The sequence below is a fragment of the Triplophysa dalaica genome, chromosome 1 (genome assembly GCF_015846415.1).
Source record: "Triplophysa dalaica isolate WHDGS20190420 chromosome 1, ASM1584641v1, whole genome shotgun sequence".
Lineage (NCBI taxonomy): Eukaryota > Metazoa > Chordata > Actinopteri > Cypriniformes > Nemacheilidae > Triplophysa > Triplophysa dalaica.
The window spans coordinates 24,141,975-24,165,745 of record NC_079542.1 but is presented as its reverse complement, the minus strand read 5'-3'; the positions used below and the strand labels follow the sequence as shown (position 1 = coordinate 24,165,745).

The 23,771-nt window shown below is 39.5% G+C and overlaps 2 protein-coding genes across 10 annotated transcripts in view; one reads left to right on the top strand and one right to left on the bottom strand.

Moving 5' to 3' along the window:
• Nucleotides 1–834: 834 nt before the first annotated feature.
• Nucleotides 835–10,497, bottom strand: ptgr1.1 (prostaglandin reductase 1, tandem duplicate 1). Of its 3 annotated transcripts, XR_008909521.1 has the most exons (12): nt 10,216–10,497; nt 10,095–10,140; nt 9,889–9,948; nt 9,290–9,457; nt 9,067–9,164; nt 7,841–7,891; nt 5,516–5,682; nt 5,245–5,401; nt 5,022–5,117; nt 4,753–4,834; nt 4,434–4,568; nt 2,673–4,238 (listed from the first exon to the last, which is right to left on the bottom strand). XR_008909521.1 is itself a non-coding variant. In XM_056772909.1 (9 exons), exons 1-9 carry the CDS (start codon nt 10,319–10,321, stop codon nt 866–868), a joined length of 990 nt encoding a protein of 329 aa, XP_056628887.1. In that variant the 5' UTR covers nt 10,322–10,497; the 3' UTR covers nt 835–865. The 3 variants fall into 3 exon arrangements, 1 of the variants encoding a protein (XP_056628887.1); XR_008909522.1 differs by lacking the exons at nt 9,290–9,457; nt 9,889–9,948; nt 10,095–10,140; nt 10,216–10,497 and adding exons at nt 6,083–6,276; nt 6,375–6,557 and having other exon boundaries at nt 5,022–5,304; nt 5,516–5,577; nt 5,677–5,706; nt 6,689–7,891; nt 9,067–9,136; XM_056772909.1 differs by lacking the exons at nt 2,673–4,238; nt 4,434–4,568; nt 4,753–4,834; ... (2 more) ...; nt 5,516–5,682; nt 7,841–7,891 and adding exons at nt 835–976; nt 1,069–1,187; nt 1,321–1,426; nt 1,568–1,632 and having other exon boundaries at nt 8,956–9,164.
• An 89-nt stretch (nt 10,498–10,586) lies between these two features.
• The window catches only part of LOC130439721 (DNA polymerase nu-like), a 33,983-nt gene continuing 20,798 nt past the window's right edge, over nt 10,587–23,771 (top strand). For 2 of the 7 annotated variants that reach the window (XM_056772514.1, XM_056772271.1), the window contains exons 1-18: nt 10,635–10,660; nt 10,988–11,180; nt 15,790–15,930; nt 16,110–16,170; nt 16,271–16,357; nt 16,483–17,288; nt 17,485–17,606; nt 19,073–19,561; nt 19,677–19,840; nt 20,001–20,113; nt 20,240–20,388; nt 20,731–20,799; nt 20,896–20,956; nt 21,274–21,338; nt 21,828–21,911; nt 22,170–22,262; nt 22,409–22,519; nt 22,776–22,841. In XM_056772514.1, the coding sequence (XP_056628492.1) occupies nt 15,816–15,930; nt 16,110–16,170; nt 16,271–16,357; nt 16,483–17,288; nt 17,485–17,606; nt 19,073–19,561; nt 19,677–19,840; nt 20,001–20,113; nt 20,240–20,388; nt 20,731–20,799; nt 20,896–20,956; nt 21,274–21,338; nt 21,828–21,911; nt 22,170–22,262; nt 22,409–22,519; nt 22,776–22,841 (2,655 nt within the window). In that variant the 5' untranslated portion in view covers nt 10,635–10,660; nt 10,988–11,180; nt 15,790–15,815. Of the gene's footprint in view, nt 10,661–10,690; nt 11,181–12,059; nt 13,111–13,674; nt 14,130–14,248; nt 14,535–15,019; nt 15,512–15,789; nt 15,931–16,109; nt 16,171–16,270; nt 16,358–16,482; nt 17,289–17,484; nt 17,607–19,072; nt 19,562–19,676; nt 19,841–20,000; nt 20,114–20,239; nt 20,389–20,730; nt 20,800–20,895; nt 20,957–21,273; nt 21,339–21,827; nt 21,912–22,169; nt 22,263–22,408; nt 22,520–22,775; nt 22,842–23,771 lie in introns of those variants that run through there. The other 5 variants (XM_056772425.1, XM_056772344.1, XM_056772773.1 and 2 more) reach the window with 5 other exon arrangements.

Below are 23,771 nucleotides of genomic sequence, written 5' to 3'. Positions count from 1 at the left end.
GCTGACGATACCTGGATCTATCTACCTATTAAGAGGAATGATCCTTCAACTCTGAATACCCTATTAAGGTGCATAGATGAGGTTAAAATCTAGCTAGTTCAAAAGAAATTTACGCTAGATGAAAATAAAACAGAGGTGATTGATTTCAGTCTGATCTGGGCTGCTTATCAGCCTATAGATCTTCTCGTGTGAACAATTTGGGTGTCCATTTTGATGAGTCATTAAAATTAGACAAGCATATCTCCTACGTAATTGGCTCCAGTTTTTACCAACTCTGCTTGCTGTCTAAAATCAAAAACTCTTTTACGCTACAATGCTAGAGCTGGTCGTCCACACTTCACGCCTAGACTAATTGATTTGTCAACAATCATCCACTTGGTTCTGAATGCTTGCTGCGAGATTCATTACAAAAAGCCAAAAATACGACCAAATCAGCCCTATTTTGAGGGCCCTCCACTTGCTGCACATTCAAACCAGAATTGTTTTCAAAATTATTGTATGTCAGAGCTGCTGCACGTTTACACCCCCACTTTAAGCTTACGGTCCAGCAATCACAATCTCCTTTTAGTCCCCCAGTCCAGACTGAAATTTAGAGGAGACCGAGCTTTCTCTGTGGCTGGCCCTCTGTTGAGGAACAATCTGCCACTCCAGATCAGAGTGGCACCCTCTCTTTTAATTTTTAAATCTCGTTAAAAAACATATTTGTTTGACCTGGCCTACCACTTATCCACTTTTCATCCATTTTTTACTATATATTTTGGTTCCTATTACTGCGTTTTCTGTAGGCGGTTCTGTTTTTTTTTTAATGTGCTCTGTAAATAAATGAAATTGAACAATTGTACAAGAAACTTTTATTGACTTGGCATCAGACTTTAATAATGGCCTTGCCTATGTTTTCCCCTCGCAGCATCCCCATGAATGCAGCAGGCATATTTTCAAACCCAACAGTAACATGCTCTCTGCACTTCAGCTTTCCCTGTAATCATAAAAACAGCTTAATGTTATCATATTTAGAATTTGAGGTTTTTTTAAGCATGCCAAGACATTTATATCAAGACTCTAACTTGCCTCCTGCATCCAGGTCAACATTCGCTTCAGTGACTCTTCATTTTTATGCTCCCACCTACCCACCAAGAAACCTTCCATTTTCAGCTGCTTAAAAATCATGGCAAGCTGTGGATAAGGTCCTACAAATACACAAATATCACTTCTGTAAATGGGGGGAAAGTCCATCTGCATGTTTCTTTTAATAATGGTGACTAATTGTAACTTACAACAGATAGCAGCACTAAAAATATCACACACAGATCAAAGACAGACCTGTCTGAGGGGTGGTGTCATTGTACAGGGATATTCCTCCACACACAGCAATACGGCCAAAAGTCTTCATCTGTTGAATAGCAACACTGGAAAAGTGACCACCAACCTGAAACCAAAATTCAAGCTTAAAACTCAAATTCTCAGTCTCTTAAGACAATGGTGTTTTTATACATTTTATAACATCATATAAAATTATCTTAGATTCTTTGTCTTTAGAACTTGCTGTGAGTATTAAGGGGTTTCTTACATTCTCAAAGTAGCAGTCATATCCTTCAGGTGAAGCGTTCTTCAGTGTCTCCTCCAGCGAGGAGAACCTGCGTGAAGTTGGCCCCCCTCCCAACATAAAACATTTGCAAAATAGTCTTAATCGTTTGTGCTCCGTTTGTGCTGGTTTGTGCCGAAAAAAATTTCGTTTGTGCTGCTTCCGTTTTTCAGATATTAGAAGAATAATTTAAGGTCATTCGGAGATCACTCATCCCCCCGAGATGCTCCAAAACCACCCAAAATAGTGCCGCTTGTTTGTGCTCCGTTTGTGCTGGTTTGTGCCGTAAAAAATTTCGTTTGTGCTGCTTCCGTTTTTCAGATATTAGAAGAATAATTTAAGGTCATTCGGAGATCACTCATCCCCCCGAGATGCTCCAAAACCACCCAAAATAGTGCCGCTTGTTTGTGCTCCGTTTGTGCTGGTTTGTGCCGCGAAAAGTTGCGTTTGTGCTGCTACGCTTTTTTAAATATTAGACATTGAATTATAGGCGATGACGTCACCAGCCCCCCTACATGCTCCAAACTTATCCAAAATAGCCTCAATCGTTTGTGCTCCGTTTGTGCCGTAAAAAAAATCATTTGTGCTGCTTTAATTGTTTTAATATTAGACATTGAATTATTGGCGCTGATGACGTCACCAGCCCCCCTACATGCTCCGAAATCATCCAAAATAGCCTCAATCGTTTGTGCCTTAAAACATTAAGTTTGCGCTTCTTTTTTTGTGCTTCTGTTTGTTTTTCATATGATAAAAAATAGAATTGGTCATTCCGAGGTCACTCAGTCCAACTGCCGACTTTCTGTCAATACTAATATATTTATTCAATAAATATTTGTCCTCTCTTCATGGGTTCTCTTGTCTTTTTCTTTATTTACACGGAGTAGCCTATCATCTGCTACGCTTCACTGCCAACACTGCGCATGACACAATGTTAAACAAGATCCTATGGTAAATAGTGTTAGTAGAGGAAAAATCCATTATTAAGTTACTATATCAAATTTCTGGCAAATGTAAGTACACCATTTTCACACTGACAGTTGCAATATTATTAGACCTCCTTAAAAATGAAGGGAAGGACATTCAAGAAAGCTTCGATTGTCAATATTTATTCAACCAAAAACTCCTTGCTAATATCAGTATCCGTCATGAAATGCTAATTACAGCTACACGTCTCTAAATTGTGACCCCAGGCTCAAGTCTCATAGCCTATAAGATCATGAGCAACAAAGTTTGATTTCAACCATTCATTTTCACTAAGATTTCAATTTGTGTTATGGTATTACTTAGTCGATTTTAAAGATATGAAGGTATTTTCACACACTGTTCTTAACATTATGTAGGATGATTTCATGTTAAAAACAGCAAATCACATACAAAACACTTCAGCTCTGTTTTTACAGAAAGGGCCATATAATATTCTTATGTTTAACCCTGCCAGTGAAAACAGAGTTAAAGTTATTTTTTCAGTCATTGTCATTTTAGTCATTTTTGGGTGGTTTGCTGTTTATTCATAAAATCATCCTACATAATGTAAAGAACAGTGTGTGAAAATATCTTCATATCTTTCAATAAGCATTCTGTGAAAATATAACATTGATATATTTAATTAACCAGTTCACAATTTCCAAATCACAATTTGAAAATAATAGTTAAAATCTTTTTTTTTGCTCAGGACCTCATTGTTTATGAGACTTTAGCCTGGTTTTCAAAAGGAGGTTCACATTTATTGTTAGTACATTATATTATCCTAATATTCTGACCAATACAGTTATCCATGAAAATACGTCTATGCTATGAATGACCTTATAGTCAGGATATGTGGGTAATTTCATTTTGCTTATACCAGATGCCCAAGAAACCAGCAGTTGACAGGGATTCCATGTTCACAGTCCTGTGTTCATCAAGAGAGGCAATAGTACAATATGGCAACATAGCTACTCCTAATCAGAGAATCTGGACAGAGCTTAGTGAGCAGGTAGAAAACAAGATCACCCCAAAGGCTCTATACACTTTTGTGAAATTAAACAGACACAACATCTGGACTGCTTTAGGGCATACTTGTGAAAGTGAGCATGAAACAAGTGTCAGTAGTGATGACACTGACTTTGAGCCAGGGTCTTTTTCCCCCAGACCAAAAGACTGCTGGACTTTTGATCTTCAAGTTCCATTTCAGAAATGGATTGAATTCATGCCTGAAAAAGTTGAGTACAAAAACAAGTTCTCTAAAACACAAAAAAAAGAATATACAATTTTGAAACCTGGCATCTGGACGCATGTGATAAATTCTCATATCTGGCAAGAAGTGAAGAGCTCTTGCACATTTGCCTTTAAAAGAGCTAAGGTCTACCCATCAGACAGAGAGAAATACATCGAAATCAGAGGCGACTGTAAGGAGTGTCATGCCAACATTCTAATAAAATGTGACCGAGAGCCTGAAATGAACACCCCGATGGTGCTCAAGTGTTTTGTCACAAACACTGATGACACCCTGCACACTGGCTGTCCCAAGCGTGCAATTTCTGGGCAATTGCGTGTGCAGATATCCAAAGAACTATGTGAGGGTAGAATGGAACCCCATGTATGGAGGGCATCAGAGGCAACAAAACTGATGGAGTTTGGTGATCCCGAGCCGAGCCATCTGCCTAATCTGGCCACCCTGCGAAAAGCAAAGCAAGAGAGAAATGATTTAGAATTAGGTGACAAGGATCCTATTTTGTCACTGCAGATGCTAAAATACAGTGCACCTCACAGTGGTAGCATTAAAGACATTGGACTGGACAAGTTTTTCTGTCACTATTGGAGTCAAACACAGATGTATCTCTACAAGACATTATCAAAGACATCTACTAACCCCACTGTGAGTTTTGATGCAACTGGCTCAGTAGTGAGGAAACTACAGAAACCAAATGGTATGTCTGGTCATATCTTTTTATATCAGGGCATTCTGGCAGTTGACGAAAGCAGAGGTGTCCCAGTGCTGCAAATGCTGTCAGAGAGACATGATGTTAATGCAATAACAAATTGGATGACAGAATGGTTACGTGCAGGTGCACCAACTCCAAAAGAGGTTGTGAGTGACTTTTCTCTGGCATTGCTCGGAGCTCTGGTCAAAGCATTTACTTCTCATCGGGATCTCAAGACCTACATCAATGAGTGTTGTGGTGTCTTACTTGGGAAACAGTCAGCAAAAGTGCCATCTTGTTTTGTACGGGTTGATGTGGCACACTGCATCAAGATGATCTGCCAGTGGGACTGTTTGCGGAAAAAAACACATCGCATCAAAGATTTCTATGTGAGGTCAATGGCACAGCTTCTGAAGTCACAATCCATGGACGATGCAAGGGAGATACTAAGCAGTATAACTGTTGTTGCTCTCAGTGAAGCAGAGGGCAATGACAGCTCTGGAGGCCCCCTCATATCTGAAAGGTGCAAGAAATACCTGAAAGCCCGAATTGCAGAAGAGTGTGTGATCATTCCAGATGTAGAGGGTGAGGACCTGGACGAACTGGATCCATGTGACCAAACACAGACAGACCTAAAGCAGTGGGTTACAGACATATGTGAGGAGAGCAGGTCACTTGCTGTGGCTAATGGTGATCGTGATAATATGCACTTCCTCCCTGAGATTATTCCTAATATAATCTGGCTTGCAAGTTACTTACCACTCTGGACAGGGGTAATGATCCCTCACTTCCGTAGCACCAACGTCACTGCTAGTTCAGCTAATGTTGAAGCAGAGTTCAAAAACATCAAACACGGCCTTTTCAAGCATGAAAACCTGCCTATGCGTGTGGATCGATTCATTGCTCGACATTTGTCCTTCATTGAAGGCAACATGCGTATTTGTGCCGCAAAACAAAAAGGTGAAAAACAAGGTCAAGAAGATGGAGATCCTGCCACAGTCATCATCACAGGAGCGAATACACTACCCACCACAACTTGCAATGTAGATGGAAAACCAGAAATGGATGCTGCCTCTTCTGCACAGTCTGACACTGTCACAGACATCCATCCAAAAGATGAAGACGTGGTTGAAAACTGGAGAGGCTTAGCAGTTCCGCCCAAAAAGAGGAAGAGAAAATCGTACCTCTCACCTTGTCCTGAATGGCTCCAAGCAGATCAATCTGTAAAGGGGAAAAAATTGAAAGTGGAAACGTTAAAAAATGGAAATAATCAACAGCCTGTTAAATTCAGGAAATCAAGAATCTCTGTGCTAAACACCTGTGCTTTTGATGCTTTTTGTCAATGTTTGTGTTGTGCTTTCTGCGATAGTGGCACTTTCAGAAATATAGTTCAAAGTGAAAGCGCCAGTAACGTCCTCCAGCTTGTGAAAACTATCACCACAAATGGTCTGAATGCTCAGGTCTACACACAGAGGGCAGAGCTGCTGAGTGAAATATTCAAAGCTGTCAATTTGAAGTCAGGTGCTCTTCAGATCAATGCACAGTGCCACATCTCTACAATCATTGAAAAGTCAATGACAAAACGTGCATGTGTTACCTTCTCAAAACATTGCTCCTCTCAGTACTGCGCTCTCAATAAACAGGTAACAAGGGAAATTCCATTTGTTTCCCCTTCTGTTGCTGTACTGCAGGCTTCTGGTATGGCTCATCTTCAGACAGCAGTGGAAGAAGGCCTTAACCATCCAGAATCCCCCTGCCTCAGGCCCATCCGAAATCCAACACAGTGTCCTTCTGAATTCAAGACAGAGTCTACCTCAGAAACAATGGTCTGTGCTGGGAGAGTTTCACACAGTTACAGTCTAAGAGAACTTCTGTGGATTGACACTGACCTGGGAAACAGCAACTCCACAGAATTTCCTTTGTGTGAATTTCCTTCCAGTCTGATGCTCCAAGGAAAGAGATTTACCTTAAGGGCCGTAATTGCTTTCAGAGGAGGCTTAACCCAGGATGCTCTTGGACATTATGTGGCCTACTGTAGGAGGCCTCCATGTTTCTGGGAGTTGTATGACGACCTGAAGAGTGGAGTGACAGGAGTGTCAGAAAAAAAAAAAATATGCCCACATGCTGTGTTATACACAAAAGAATGATTACATTGTTTAAAAGTAATTTTACAAGTACAGTATTTTTGCTGTATGCCACCAACCTTTGTGTTCTTAGTCCTGTTTGGAGAGTCTAAAACTGTAAGTTGGGCTTGATGATGTTTGTACTCAGATCTGTTATTCAGTTTGGTAGTTCTGAAACATCATTAAGAGTTTATAGGTTTAAAGTGTTTAAATATCTGTTATTTCTGCAAATAGATGTTGGATAGTACATGTTCAATTTCACATTAATTAAATGGGTTAGGTTAGTGGTAGAAATGCAACGTGTTCACTTCTTTGCGCATCACTGTTTAAATGTTTGTGGCTAATATAGTAAGCGCTGGATAGGGGACAATGTGATCGTTATTACTATCAGTGGACAGTCCAGGCCAATCAAGCTCAGGGCAAAATTAAAAACAAACCTTTGTTTACAAAATTCTTGCCTTTCTTAAATGTTCGACATTTTCCAGATTCTGCAGTGTATGTAATGACCACCATATATTTGTACAGTATATACAACCAGACTATGTTAAATATGTAGAAAGTGTAAGAATATTCTAAAACCTATCTTCTGGTGTGTATCTGGTGTGTATCACTGGATACAGCATTCAGAATCAATTCAAGGGTTTATTGTGAAAAGGTAGATTAACCGGTGAGGGTGGATCTACAATAATAAAGAAACAATTAGAACATGTATTGACAGTTATGCACTAACAAACTACGACATACAATACTATACAATTGCAATATATTCATATACAGAATTATATTCATATCTAATAACTTATCATCAGCCTTACAGCTACATGATGTCTGAAAAACAATTGAGGCTACACGGATGGACATACTACAGCAAAACTTCACTGCAATTTCAATAATATAAACTGAGGTGAATGCGCCGAGTGCACTATCTTAACCCAGCGAGTTTAGGTCTTAACGCCCCATAACAATGGAAACATGACATTAATTTATAAAATAGTGTCTATAGCTGATTAAATTAATAAATATCTTTGAAGAAACGGGTACTCACTATCATTCAAAGACGTAAACTACACACACATTCATTTGTTATTGCTCACGTTTACTAAACATGTGCCTCACCTCGCGCCTCTCTAATGATTGGCATGCGCGTCTTTTTAGTGCGTGTACTTTCACATACATTCATTTTACCACGGCTTTTCACACAACAATATAAAGTACTAAGTAAAAACACTTACCTTGGCGTTTGCGTTTCCACACATTCTGTAATCCGCTGTGTCCTTCTAAACCTGAAAACGCAGAGTTGATAGATAACAAATGTGATTTGGCGGGGCGTTTTGGTGTTACCTTGATAAAGTTACCTCAACTGTATAGTTACAATAGTCGAAGAAAGGATATTTTTATCGGCACAAACGGAGCACAAACGATTGAGGCTATTTTGGATGATTTCGGAGCATGTCGGTGGGCTGATGACGTCATCGCCTACAATTCAATGTCTAATATTAAAACAATTAAAGCAGCACAAATGATTTTTTTTACGGCACAAACCAGCACAAACGGAGCACAAACAATTGAGGCTATTTTGGATAAGTTTGGAGCATGTAGGGGGGCTGGTGACGTCATCGCCTATAATTCAATGTCTAATATTTAAAAAAGCGTAGCAGCACAAACGCAACTTTTCGCTGCACAAACCAGCACAAACGGAGCACAAACAAGCGGCACTATTTTGGGTGGTTTTGGAGCATCTCGGGGGGATGAGTGATCTCCGAATGACCTTAAATTATTCTTCTAATATCTGAAAAACGGAAGCAGCACAAACGAAATTTTTTACGGCACAAACCAGCACAAACGGAGCACAAACGATTGAGGCTATTTTGGATGATTTCGGAGCATGTAGGGGGGCTGGTGACGTCATCGCCTATAATTCAATGTCTAATATTAAAACAATTAAAGCAGCTCAAATGATTTTTTTTACGGCACAAACGGAGCACAAACAATTGAGGCTATTTTGGATGATTTCGGAGCATGTAGGGGGGCTGGTGACGTCATCGCCTATAATTCAATGTCTAATATTTAAAAAAGCGTAGCAGCACAAACGCCACTTTTCGCTGCACAAACCAGCACAAACGGAGCACAAACAAGCGGCACTATTTTGGGTGGTTTTGGAGCATTTCGGGGGGATGAGTGACCTCAGAATGACCTAAAGTTATTCTTCTAATATCTGAAAAACGGAAGCAGCACAAACGAAATTTTTTACGGCACAAACCAGCACAAACGGAGCACAAACAATTAAGGCTATTTTGCAAATGTTTTATGTCGGGAGGGGGGCCAACTTCACGCAGGTGCGAGGAGACGGTCTTATAGTTAAAAGCCTGGTCAAAGCCCAGCTCTTTCAGGTATGCCACCTTGTCATCACCACCAGCTGAGCCCACAACCCTGCAGCCTTTAAGTTTGGCTATCTGACCTGCTACAGAGCCCACTGCTCCTGCGGCTGCATTCACCAGTAACGTTTCTCCTGGTTTGATGGCACAGACCTCTTCCAAACCATAGAGTGCAGTCAGCCTGTGGAGCAAAGCTAATGTAATTAACTATATTAACATTTTATCAGATGTTTTGTCTGCATCCAGATTTTGTTTCTTGGCTGAATTATCCCTTTAACATCCAGAAGCCCTGGAGTGAGTCCATACCCTGGCATCCCAATGGCTCCAAGGGCATGTGAGAGGGAGACATCCTGAGGCCAGTCAGCCAAAACTCGTGTAATATCACTTCCATCTGACACAGTATGTGTTCTCCAGCCACATCGACCAACCACATGACAGCCCACAGGAAATGAAGGATTGTTACTCTGATTTACCCTAAAGTCCAAAATAAAGAGATTTAAAAAATGAAACTATAACATAACCAGATGAATTAAAATAGCACACCTCTTTTTCACAAGGTTAAGTCTATTGACAATCCAAATACTGTAAATTTTCAAAAGTCACAATTCACCATCAAATGACAGCCTTTCTGTTTGCAAGAAAATTGCTACTGAGGCAGAAGGTGAAAGCTCCTCCAGGAGAAAATATCTCATTGTATTGTTTGTCTGAGAACAGAAATTTGTTATAAACTGTCACTACATTAAACAGTTTTGCCAACCCTTATGTTTTTATTAAACACTGAACTCATGGCCAGTGATTGTAAATGAATCACAGATGCTTCCCTAGTCCAATCAAGAGAAAACTGTTGGCAATTCAATCTTTCCGTCATTTAAACAGAGTGCAGTTGTTATGGCTGTTTTTCTTACTTGGCCACTTGAGTTCCAATCATCACATCTCCAGCCTGCATTCGAACACGACTAAATGGTCTTAGAGAAAAACACAAACAATTCAAGATTTGTTTTTTGGGCACAAAATGATCTGTACAAAATACCATTCACATATAAAAAAGAAGAGAAGCGAAGACATATAATAATTGTTTAGGTATTCATTTATTGCAAACCTTTTCACTTACCGCATATAAGGGTCCACACTGAGGAACACGGCCTCCAGAAGGACCTCTGAAATACAGCAATAATCAACACCTTGCATTTAAAAGGGTAAAAAAAGCAGAGTTGAAATCTTAAGGGCAAAACCTCCATTTCTAAGCTCAGGGAGCTCCACTACATTCAGCTCGAAGTCGCCATCTGTAGGAAATCCCTCGAAGTGCCGTTTTAGGACCCAAGATTTAGCTTGAACCATAGCTATCTGCGTAACGTTAACTGTAAAATAAGCGAAAACAATACAACATGCAAACTATGTTAATACAAAGAATGCAAAGACGAGAAAATAAACCAGTTCAAAACCGCCCTCCTTTAACAGCAATAAAATTAACAGTCAACGTTCCTGGCGTCTACCCTAAAAGACAGTTTTTTGTTTACTGAGAGGGACCAGCCCACATTTGTCAGGTGACATTTTACTTTGATATGGTTGGATGAACCAATTGACCTATCAGTAACCCCCTCCCCTCGAACGCATATGATCCAATGAACGTTGAATATGAGTCCAGGTTTCGGCGCCATAGAGAAACACTGTAAGAACGTAAGTGTCCAGAGAGGACTGGAATTTATTTTATTGAATTTCCTAAACCGACACAAAAAGAGCAAAATGTGAAATGTAACGTTAGGCCATAAACGAAGCTCTACATTTCAGTGTCTCTCTATATTAAAGATGTTAAATGCAAGTTAATTGAATCCTCCCCTCATCGGTACATGAACATTTACGCATTTATTTGGCAGACGCTTTTATCCAAAGTGACGTACATTACATGATCCTAGATGTTGTCATCACAGGTCAATTGTCAATCACGTAAATTGTAGAAGTAACTGATTATGTTTCTTTTTTAAATAAATGTTTACTCACTTTCAGGCTGCAATATGATGCGCATGCATCATCTGCGTCAATAATAATCAGTAAAAAAAGGAAAAGATTTGAGCAACTGCCCGCCCTACGCCTTGTGACGTAGGCAAGCGCGGGCATTTCGGAAGTGGCAATGGAGACAGACTGACTAAACTGACAAGATTTTAAAAGCTTGTAAACATCAAACGGGTTATTTTACAAGGTACGAATGTTTTTGTGTATATAACATGTTTAAGGTGTTACTTTATGACAAAAAAATCTGCTGGTAAATCGTATTAGCAGTATTAGCTAAAGGCTAAACCTACAAATACAAACAGACCGAAACATCAACACTCTAAATTATTCATGACGTTAATCCAACAAACTTTACAGGTGGTTTCACACTCATCTAAAACTCCAACAAAAGCGTTCTTTACATCAGTGAGAATTAACGTAAGACTTAACAAGCAAGCTAATAAATAACGTTAATACGTTACAAGTCGCTCAACGGCTAAAGATGTTCAAAATCTTTATTTCTCACTTAAATCGTCTAAAAACTAACGTTTCTGCTTACAGTGAACGTTTTTTTGTGGTTCTCGCGAGACGTGTTGTGTAGAATAAATGTAAAAACTGTCTGGCTTGTTTACGGTTTTACAGCTTTGCGACAGCATCCCTTTACGAAAATCAACCTTTCGTTCTTGTGTACGTTAACCTTGTTTTTTGCCTAATTAATTAATCAATCATTCACTTTTTATATAATCAAATATAAATGGTAGAACTATGGTTACCTTAAATTCTTGTTTATTTATGATAACCATGGTTCATAATAACCTATAAAGTTAGAAATGTTATTCGTACTTGTAAAAACATAGTGTTATTTCCAAACAAGTTTGCTGCTTTAGGCAAAATAATTATGCAATATTATCTAATTGACATTGTTTTGCAATTACTAAAATTGCGAAACAAAATGCTCTTCCAATCTTGTTTATGATGGACTTCCAACGCAGCATCATTTAGATTTCGCTCAGCAATTGTGTTTGTGTTCAGGCTTGTATTACTGTTTTTTCACCTCAGCTGAACTTTCTTCTTTATGAATGCATAGAATAGGTTGGGCTTACTTTCATGTCCATTGACCATCCGTGTCAAGACAAGGAAACAACTCCAGAGTGTCAACACTGTTCAGATAAGCAGCCATGCTGGATGGAGCACAGTTTGTTGAGGTGCTGTCACGGTTGGATTACCCACAGGCGGCCAAATTAAAAGGTTCTGAGTTTGACTGGTTATTTGATTCAGCACCAGATAACCTGCATCTTTTACGTGTCGTCTGCAACCGACTAAACCGCAGCAACGTTTTAACTCCAGAAGAGCTGCGGGCATACAAGGCCCTCCAGCAGTCCGGGAAGCCCATCTTGGACGAGGCAACTTTAGCTGACCTTCTTAAGACCTGTTCTTCTCTGGATGGAGGTGTAGGATCACAGGGCTGTTCTGCACTGGGTGGCGGGGAAGATGTTTTGGTTGAGGATCTTGAGACAGAACTTCAAGCTCTCTACAAGGAGAAGCAACTAAAACAACACAGACTCAACAAGCTGCAGATGCTGGTTACCAGCCGGGGTGCAAACTCCTCTGCATCCCAAGCACTGCTGCAGGATGGAGGGAGTATGATAAAGGATGCTAACTCTGCCTTAGCCGCTGAAAACGCATGCACAAACTCGGCTATAGAGAGTCTGTCAAAGGAGGCCACAAAGCTTGCTGGCATTTTTCAAACAGTAAATCTATCCTCGAGTAAAGATATATCCGCTCCACTATCGGTTCCTCAACCATTGCTCCTCTTTCAGTTGTCTCTAGAGCCCTTCCTCCATCAGCAGGAACAGTTCACCAAAGTGTTAGCTGCCTACACTCAACGACAGTTTTTTCAGGGAATCTCAGACATAATGGAGACGTCAAAACACTGCCAGCTGACCAATCTGAGCTGCTGCAGTGAGAGGGAAGAAGTAGAGACTGCTGTAATAGTAGAGCTCAGGAAAAAGGAGATGGCACAATTGCAATGGGGATACATAGTGGCACAGTACCAGCTGGTTAAAGAGAGGGCAGAGGAGTATGGAGACAAGGCATCAAAGGAGTGGCTTATGCAGAAACTGCTGAACATCACAGAGGTGAATCTTTTTATGTTTTGATCATTTTGCCCGTGAGAATTCTGCACATAACGTATCAACATAAAATATTCATAAAATAAATTATTAAATGTACATTTACGCATTTGGCAGATGCTTTTATCCAAAGAGACATTGCATTATACTATTCATTTGTATGTGCAATCCCTGGGATCAAACCCATAACCTTGGTATAGCTACACAATGCTCTTGCCACTGCCCTACAGGATGTAGATGACAACAGACGTTTACAACCTGTAATGAAATGTTTTTCTCGTAATCTCTATATACTGTGCAAAGAAAAATATGTACATTTAAAAAAATAAAGAATAAAGTGTATTGAAATTAAAGACTGAACACTGGAGTTCAATATAGAAATTAAACTGAAAAAAGCACCAAACATAAATAAACTGATAAACCTACAAAAGAAACGAATTATATCTATATAGACTTCTAGTGCCAGAAGTGATATAATCAAATTAGAGTGCTATTATTTCCTCTCCCCGGGGTTGCTAATAAATATATAAATTTCTCGTCATGTTCTGTCTCATTCTTCTCTCCCCGTAGCCTCTCTGTTACTCACAGGTGAGTAGGCTTGAGACCGATCTTCGCTCAGAGGTTCTCTCAATTCAGTCTGAAATTCAGTCTCTACTGTCAGACCCAGTTCGCTTGGCAGTGCGAGATTGTGCCCGCCTCCTTAATATCCCCGTGGTGCGAGGTGACCTAGCTCTTCAGGTAGCCAGGCAAAACTACTACACCTCCAGACAGACTGAAGTTCGTGATCAGCTACTCCGTCAAAAGGCCTCTTTCGAACTTGTGCACCTTGCCCAAGATACGGAGCTTCTTAGGGGAAGGAGAGTAATGGAGCAGCTTGAGGAAATAGCAAAGAGGCTGGAACATGCAGCAGAAACTGCTGCTCAAAGAGAGAACACTCTGACACAACCTCACCTGACTCAGGCCCCCTATCTTGGTCCTAATGCCAAACAACAGGTCATTAGCTCCAAGGACACAGCCTTTAGCAGGTAACATTGCTCTCAATTAGATACATACAATGTAATGACAAACATTTAAAATTCACAAAGTTCTGGAATTAACCCCGTAGGTAGAGTTTGTAAATCTGCATCCTGTGTTTATCCCTCAGGTTGCTTCAGATTCTTGAGTTGGGTAAGGCCTCCATGGAGCAAGAAGATCCATTTCAAACTTATGGTAGACTAGAAGCAGCAGCCTTCAATCTACAGGAGGAGCTGGCCAGCGTACAGGAGGCCTTGGATGGTGCCAGACGAGAACAGGCCTACACTGGTGCATGTCTGGAACGTGACCGTGATATGCTTGACCAAATGGCATACTCTGACATTGTGCAGCCTCTTTTGAGGCCGCAGGTATGTGCTAGAACCACATCTGCACTGGAACTCATCCCTCATGCACAGGTATGTCTCGTCTTTATCTTCCTCACCCTCACCGCCGTATTCTTCATCCCTTTGAATCCCAAGAAACGTGAGAAGATTAATATTTGTCAAGTGCTTTTCTTTCTTGTTTTTCGTAACCTCTCGTTGGTTTGTGGTTGGTTTGGCTTTGTCTGGCTTTCCTGCACAGTTGTGTTCTTACGTTTTTGTAAGACCTTATGCTTTTTTCTTCTCTTTCACTCTCTTTCTATTGCACTGCAGATAAATGCCTTCTTCTGTTGGCTTTAAACCGAGCAAATAAGTGTTAACTTGCATACACAAAGAGCACTCTAACATAATGTTTTCAAGGGTAATATGTATGAGATGTGGTTTTTGATATGTTTCTATTTTCTTTATAATGTTACATATACTTTACATTCCTTTTTTCCTTTACGATGATCGTCACACTTTTCTGTCTGTCCTCTGTTGTTGTCACCTCCTTCCTGTCTAACTCATATTCTTTATTTTAGGGGATGACAATAGTTCTAGATGAGTTGGAGGGTAAGCAGAAGACTCTTTACACGCTTCTTCAGAACATAGTTGGAGACTTGAAGGCCAAACGAGCTAGGCTGGAACGCAGTGCCACCTTGCGGAGAGAGAGGGAACTGTATGTCTGTTTCCATCTGGACCCTAGGCTACTCAGCAAAGCGGTCAAAGATATGGAAGCTCGAGCAGCAGTTATGTAGGATTGGAATCTAAACATATCTAGTTCATCAGTCAACATGTATACATGAATTTCAACGTGTAGGTCCAAGCTGCAGAAGAAGCTGACTGAGAATAATATGCGATATACGTTGCATATTACATGGACCAATGTTGCTTCTATGCTGTGGTTATCATACATGAAAATAAATTGTAATAATTTGTTCAGCATCAACAGATATTAATTATTTGCATTGATGTCACACCTTGTATAAATTTGTTCTAACACTTTTTTTGGTTAATAAACATTTGTTTGTCAGGCATTTACTTCACTGTCTTTTTTTTGGTGAAACCTTGAATTCAAACTCTTTTATTGCCATTTGTTTCTTTGCTCAAGACATGCTTTTATGTCACTGATTACTGTACTAGCTGACTGTGTATAACTGATAGATCTGACTATACTGACCAATAGACGGTTAGAATTGCCATAATGCGTCTCCACTTATAATTTTGGCTGCAGCCAATGTGTTCTTTTGCTTAAATAATATTAACATATATTGTTGTTAGATTATACTGTTATTTACCTGTGTGTCTGCAGGTTTATTACTGAGATCAGATTGTGAGATGAAGACCTACCTCTGTAGTAGTCTGAATGCAGCCCCTCTCTCTGTGGCTGGCCAGACCATCCTAGCAGCACTTCGGGTCCAGTATCTTCAGAGAGCTGACAGATGCAGAGCTAGTGAGTTAGACAGAACATTAGAATAAAATATTTGGACAATGTACAGAAATCTGAAATTGACATTTTATTTTTGGTAAATGATTTGTAGAAAGACATAAAACATAAAAAGACAGTTGACCTCCATCTGTGTAGATGCTCTTGAAAGTTACTGAAAGGTAATCTGTTGTTTTAAATTGTAGTTTCTTGTGGTAGAGGATTCAGACTTTCTGAGCAAAATAATTTGTTCACGGAAAAAACTAAGTGAGTATTGTCTAAAAAAGCAATGCAATGATTGTTTTATCAGTGTGTTTATTCTCTGTGATTACTTAATTAAAATCAGGTATTGTTTAACCATTTACAGCTCTCATACGGATAGACCAGAGAGTTCTCAATGTTTTTCTCTAAAAGAAAGCGGGAACCAGAATTCTCAAGATCCAAAGCCGAGCCAGTGAGTTTTGGTGTTCAGGTCACATGATGTGTTGTCTCTAACACTGGTCAAAAAGTGTATCTGTTTTTCCTGGGTTATTATTAGAGATGTCTGATTTCATCACTTTTTTCTGTCTTGGTTTTTAGAGACTTGAATTTAAATAGATTGGACTTTTCTAAGCGTTTTGAGCCAAAAGGTGTGCTCAGTGATGAGAAGATTGAAATGTACCATGCTGCTTTCGATGATGTTGTTCATCCCAATACTCAGTCTATTGAGCCAGTAGCACAGGGAGAGGTGCTTTCACCTGTTTCTGGCATTTTTTTTGAGAGAATCACCCAGGGTTACCAAGCTCTGACAGAATCAAAGGGACAAATGCTAACCCTCAGCAAAAGGAGGTGGATTCTTCCTGAAAAGATTTTAGAGTGCGATAATCCACATGAAGCTCCTCCAATGAAAAAGTGCTGCTTTGAACAGCTTTCATTGCCTATGGACAACTGCAATAAGGCATCCAGAGAAAAACTAAAAGTGGACAAGCAGACTAAGAATAAAAAAATCAACCCATTTTGTAGCCACCAATCATATTCAGGAGAGAATGGTTTCATGAATAAGGAGTTGCTTGAAAGAGGTAACATTGATCCACACTTTGGGGTCATCTCAGAAACCAAGTGTGACCAAGCTGTGTTTATACAAACACAGGCTGGTCTTCTATCAAATGCAGTGAAACCGAAATCTAGGTTGCCAGGTCTGGAGACAAGCCTTTTCCCACAAGACAGAAGACACTCAAAGTCATCTGCTTCAGAGGAAAGCTGTCTATATTTCCAAAGATGTGAGAGCAGCACTGTTCATGAATGTGATCAGAACACATCTGTTAAACCAGATGAATTACTGGACTTATCGAAGCAGAAAGAAGACAGTGGATCTGAGAGAACTCCGATTCTCAAGGGTAGAACTAGTAAGTGCAGTGTTTAACAAGTAAACCACATTCTCCCAGTGTTGTGTTTTTCAAGCAAAAGTCAGTTCTCTGTCTTTCTGTTCATTCAATTAGACTTTTTCGATGAGTGTGATTCAGGATGTTATATATCTACTGTACAAGCTAATAGTACAACAAAATGTGCTAAGGTCATCTCTGATGTCACATATGCATGCAGATTTCCTCCAGCCTGACGACATTGCATTACCGATGCTTTTTGGAGAGAAAAATTGCGTGATGGAGTCTACACTGCCCATCACCCTTGAAGGTGCACAGCCCAGCATCCAGTCCCTCACACAGGTAGTGCACATGCACCGACCTTTAAATATGGAACAGAGTTTGTGGGCTTGTTTCGTTTTGGCAGAGAGTAGGTTTTTGCTCATTTGGATCCAAGATTGACCTTCTTTGAACTTAATTTTGTGCCACTTTTATGATTCTTTTATGAAGAATGAGTATATTTAGAGGTTTCTCTATATATTACCTTTGCACTTTAAACTGCAAAAAGAAAAGCTTCCATCACAGTGTATTCTGTTTCAAAACGATAAGATGGTTTGACAATGCTGCTCAGAAAAAAGCTCAGTTCACCCAAAAATAAACCCTTGAGTTGAGTTGTTTTCTGAACAATACAGAGAGAGATATTTGAAAGAATGCTTGTAACGAGCAGTTATTGGCCACCTTTGACTACCATGGTGGACAAAAATACAATGGTTGTTAAAAGTCCCCCAGAAATGTTTGAATTCCTACATTCTTCAAGATATCGATTTAACAGAACAAAAAAATGTGTAAAGTAATTATTGCTACGTACTATGTTAGTCAATAGTGGCCATGAACAGATTTTTGATAGCTCGAGGGTGAGCAAATAAAGATAAAATTTCATTTTTGGGTGAACTGTTTCTTAAAATAAGTACTCTTATACCGTGTCTACAACGGGCACGATGCGACGTGACAACGTGCTTGTTTTTAGTGGGTCCAGTGTTGACAAAATTGATTTTATTGGGTATTGGGTTTTATTGCTTTTCTAATGTCTTTTGTCATGTCACGTCCAGTGTAGACACGCTGTAAGTAGCACTGGAATACGTTGTGGAAATGCAGAAGCAGCAGCAACCTAAATAAAGGAAAAAATCATCCCCAGGAGTAGGAAATGATAAAGAAAAGTACAGTGACTGAACACATAAACCAAAGACTGTATTATATGAGACAAACTAGCTGGCAAACTCAAAGAACATACTAAGTTATAGACATTCTATAAAAACAGAACAGTTCACCAACTCTTATTTGAAGATCAATTATTCAGTGTGCAAAAATGTTTTGATTCAGAGTGCTGGTTATGTGTAGTCTTATTTGAACATCTTTCAAGGTGAAACAGCCGACTAATGAATAATGGAAATGGCTTACTGCAGATGTCTTGTTATGTAAAGAAGCGCACACAAGGGTCATTTGTAGGTTGAGAAGTGCAGGCGAAGACTTATCCTTGCAGCACTAAGAGTTAGTGTGAGGGCTTCAGCATGGAAAACTACTTTAGAGAGATTTATTCTTGTCAGCCTGGTGACTGCAAACTTGTCCCTTATTAAAGCCTTTTTAAGCAGATTTGTCTGGTGCTGACAGTCACATTAATAAGTTTGTCTTTTATTTCTGATTAAGCACGTTGGTAGTTCTGTGAATACAAGCTTAAGTGAGGTCTGCATTTGTTTTAAAACACACCGGCTGGTAAGGTGAACTCGAGTACGAAACATTCTTTAAAATTGAAACCTGCTTGACCCTTACAGGAAGCTCATAAGACCACTTTATCCCCTGAGAAGAGTAGCAGGACACAAAGAAACTGGAGTCTAACTACCAGCCCCGCAAGTTCCAAAGTACAGCTCTCCCACAAGGCAGCCGTAAAAACAGGCTCAGTGCAGCCCTTAAAAAGAACAAAAGTGCCTCGGTGTGAGGTCCAGAGACCGAGACACCGCTTCAGACCCCAGAGAGAATCAAGTCAAGAATGGAAGGAATCAAACCTCTCCGAAGCACCCAGGCCTTCTGTAGCAAGTCACATAGGATCTAATACATTGCCTTCAGAAACGGATAGAAATGAAGAGTTGACCACAGCAACCTCAAAAGGAGGCTTTAGTTTGACCTCTGATCCTAGAGTGTGTGACACAGGCCGTCTCTCAGAAGAGGAACGAGGGCGTGTGTGTGAGGAGGCTGGAAGAGCAAGAGCATTGGTTGTTACTATGGTGTACCAGGATGGCACCATACAACTGGACCCAGAGCAGGTGTGTTTACAAAGCTACCACATCTAGATTTTTGTGATCTAGATGATTTTTTTTTGATGATCGTAATGTGTGTATGAATATTGAAAGTTGCATATGTCTGACATCTCTCTCAAAGAGATCATGTCCTGCCGTGTGTGGCCTACTGGTTCTGCTGAAGGGGGATTTGGACTCGGAGAGTCTTGAGGAAAGACCGCAAGAGAAAGTGCTATACCTCAGACTAGAGCAGACACCAACGTGGGCCCAACAAGACCTTGAACACAATCAGAAGACCATTACCAGGTGTGTGCGCGCATAGGAGTGAACAAAGAGATGTGTGTGTTTTTATTTACTGTATTTTGACATCCTTGCTATTTTTGTTACAGGTGGTATGTGACATTCATTATTAGTTTTCTATAAAGAGGTGCTGTAACAGATGTTCACTGTGTTTGTGTGTTTATAGAGAACTGCTGCTGCAGATGGTGTGCGGCAGAAAGCCAATTGTGTGCTTTAAAGCCAAAGACCTACTCCGTACAGCGCTGAGACATTTCAGCAAAGACCTGAGCTGGAAGCAAGGTGACAAATACACATACAGATGCTTTATGTCTGAATATAAAAGACACTGCCAAGTGTTTTAGTCGGGAAGGGGATATAGTTGGTAATATTTGGTGATGTTTAACTGGTATTAATGGTTCTACACAGTGTTGGGGTGTCAGATAATGGATCCTCAGATTGCAGCCTGGTTGTTAGATCCAGCCGACCCCGCATCCTGCTTTCAGACCCTGGTCTACAAACACTACATACATCCAGTTACACGCACATCACTGCAACCTGTGCTCGTACAAGCCAAGGTCAGTATACACACATTTCAGAAAATGCACCCAGCAGCCGTATCTGTATACACTACTTCAAGATTGCTGTAGGAATTACACTAAGGGGATAACACCGCTTCAACTTCCAAGGCTGCTCACAATGTTGTAACATTATTGTAAGTCATTAACATGGGACATACTGCAGTGATTGCACCTTACAGTAGTTTATAAGATTTTACAGCTTTTCACTAGTAACTTTTTTTATGTTTGATGGCTTTATCATCAGTCAATAATTGCAAAATAACTTGCAAACTTATTGATGCTACCCATTCAAGTCCAAAATTTTGTCTATTTGGTGGTTAATGTCTCCTTTATTTTTAGGTGACTCAAGTGATCTCAAATTTATCACTTCTTCATGGACTAATGGATGAATTGCATAACAAGCTTCAGGTACTTTCTGTTTGAATGTAAAATCCTTTTCAAATAACCTTCTGTACACATGTGATTGCTCTAACCCCATCTGACATTCTCCATGACTCTCTTCAGACTCAAGGCCTGTGGCAGCTCTATTCTGGCATAGAACAGATGATGATTCCAGTTCTGGCAGGTCTAAGCAAACTGATGTTAAATCATTCAATTCTTAAATTCAAACGTCTGTGCCACAGACACATAATCTTTCATGACCATGATCCTTCTAGTTTATGATAAAATCATAATGATGCATGTAGCTTCAAATTTTATGTAATGAGGCTTATTCAAGAAACATTTATCTGCAAATTGTTTGTAAAACCAGCAGTTAGTTAAATCTGTAAGAATGTTTTTGTAATTGAGTTAGTCCAGACATTTTTATTGTAAAATATCTGAAGGAATCCATGATCATTATCTCTGAAGTGTTATTTCAAAACCCTTTCTCTTTTGTTTTAGCAATGGAGAGTTATACAATTCATGTGGACAAGGAAGCCTTAAAAAAGACTTCAGAAATGCTAGGGGTAAGAGTGTGTGATTCATTAAAAGAGTAATGCACGCAAACGTATGCACTGAGATTTTTATAAACATCAGTGACCGTTTGTCCTGTGGGGGTGTGGAGGCTTTCTGATAAAAACTATAGTTTAATATTGATCACTAGATCTTTTGCTGTTCTACTTCTGGCACCTTATTTCTAAAAAAGAACATGACCATCTCTCCTTCAACTCCTCTCATCTCTCTCTCCCTTCTCTCATCTTTTTTTCATCACTTTACATTTGATCTTCCCCTGAGGTTTGTCTATCTTTATTTCATAAGCTCCTGCACTCTTCACCCTTATCTTCTATTATTTTTCTATTTGCTATATCCCTGTCTTCCTCTCCCAGTACATTTGGATGAGAGAAAGAGATGGATTGAGTGGTGCTAGATTATTGGCTGTTGCGGTATGGGTCAGAATATGCTGGAGACTCCTTGTATGAGAATAGGTATCAGACAATTTTGTTTTTGTCTTTTAGTCTAAACTGAAGCAGTTAGAACAGGAGGCTCATCAGGCTGCAGGTCAACAGTTCTTGGTGTCCAGTAGTGCTCAGCTCAGACTGGTCAGTGTGTTTGTGACTTTCAAAACCTTGTTTTAAAATAGTAAAAGTAATACTTCACCCAAAAATAGCAAAAACAGCAAAACAAAGACATTTATACTGGTTTGCAACAATCTAAGGGTGAGTAAATGAAGACAGAATTTTTCGTTTTTGGTTGAGGTATCCATTTAATGTCTTTCCATTCATTTGTTTCTAACTATTGCTCTCAATACAACTGGCTGATGAGTGTGTGTGTGTATTAAACTATGTGCCTTCCCTCAGATCCTGTTTGAGAAGTTGCGTTTGCATGAACAGTGTGAGAATAAGAAGCTCCCCAAAACCATCAAACAGCAGCAGTCCACATCCGAAACAGCAGTAAGCACTTTTATTACTTATTTTTATTGTCAGATAGTATAGTCTCATGTACATTCAAGTTAAGATTTGATATTCTCTGCTCAGAATAGACTGTAAATGAAATTAGTAGAATTAGTTGTCATTTTTTTAAATATCTTTTCTTCTAGTTATTACAACTACAAAACTTGCATCCACTTCCTAACATTATACTACAATACAGACAGATCCACAAAATCAAGACTGCATTTGTGGATGGCATATTGTCATGTACGAACAAGGTGAGACAATTCCAATAATACACAAAGTTTTGAAAACTAAATTTGCAAATCCTTTGAACAAGAGCGACATAGAAAGAAAATAGCACTAGGTGGCAGTACAGGCGTATTACTGTTGGTTGATTATGTGTCTGATTCTCCAGAATAAAATAGATAGTTGCAGAGCTGATAATGTTATTAAAAGTTACATTTATACTGCAAATGAAAAAGTTAACTCACAACTAACAGAAAGTTACTTTAATCTTATGTTTCTACTTAGACATTCATCTCTTCGACATGGAATCAGACGAGTACAGTGAGTGGCAGACTGTCGGCTAAACACCCTGTGAGTGTTCTCCATCTCATTATCTCCATCATGTACTTGGGGTACCACCTTTTCATTTCTTTCTCTTTCCTTATGCTCTGTTTGAATAGCACACATACAACATATTGCATGTGAGGAAGCTGGTACCTTTAGGACTTGGTCATAATATCACCAAAACAAAATTGGACAGTTAGTCAGCCTTTTTGATATCCTTTCTGTCTGTCTGACAGTGCAAATCCGCCTGCAATCTTTGGGAATTACACAAACACTCTGTTCTTGAGCCAAATTTTCAATCCATCATTCCAGTCATTCTCCAATTGAGTTTTTTTATTGTTTTTATTTCAAGAAATCCCTCAGACCCCAAACCTGTAACAAATGATTTTGAATGATGCATATCCCCTGCAGACTGAAATAAGTCAAGTCACCCGTGGCAATGCACTGCCGTTTTATACAGTAACCAGTGCATGTAAATGTCATGCTTATATGAGGTAGCACATAAATGAGTTTCATTAGCTGCTGGGACGAATTGAGAAAGATCAACATGCGTTAATTGCAGTCTATGGTAAGACTGAAAGTCTCCCCTGAGGTGGCTGTAATAAGATCATGCTGAATCACACTGAATGACTGTGATATTAAAGCTGAAATTCACATGCAATTCCCTGTTCAGCTAAACTTTACAATACTTTTCTCTCCCTCGGTTCCAGTGAGTGAGTTTAATTTTTATTATACCGTCAGCCAAGTGAGATTGCCACTATGTTTTTGCCTTTCATATTATAATGCCTGTGCTCTTTCAAAATCCTTCACAAGCAAGTCAAAGCCAGATGGCTTAAGAATTTGCATTTTCAAGAAGGAATAAAGGATTTTTTCTGCAGAACTGACTTTTGCTTCAAGTGAGGGTTTAACCTTAAATGTTATTAAAATGTACACTCAATTTTTTTTTATTATCTGTTT

Coding starts and splice junctions, on each gene's coding strand:
- ptgr1.1 (XM_056772909.1), bottom strand. CDS start 10,321: ATGGTTCAAGCTAAATCTTGGGTCCTAAAACGGCACTTCGAGGGATTT. Junction 9,949..10,094: donor AGTGTGGACCCTTATATGCG/GTAAGTGAAAAG, acceptor TTTTTCTCTAAG/ACCATTTAGTCGTGTTCGAA. Junction 1,427..1,567: donor ATGACTGCTACTTTGAGAAT/GTAAGAAACCCC, acceptor TTTTGGTTTCAG/GTTGGTGGTCACTTTTCCAG.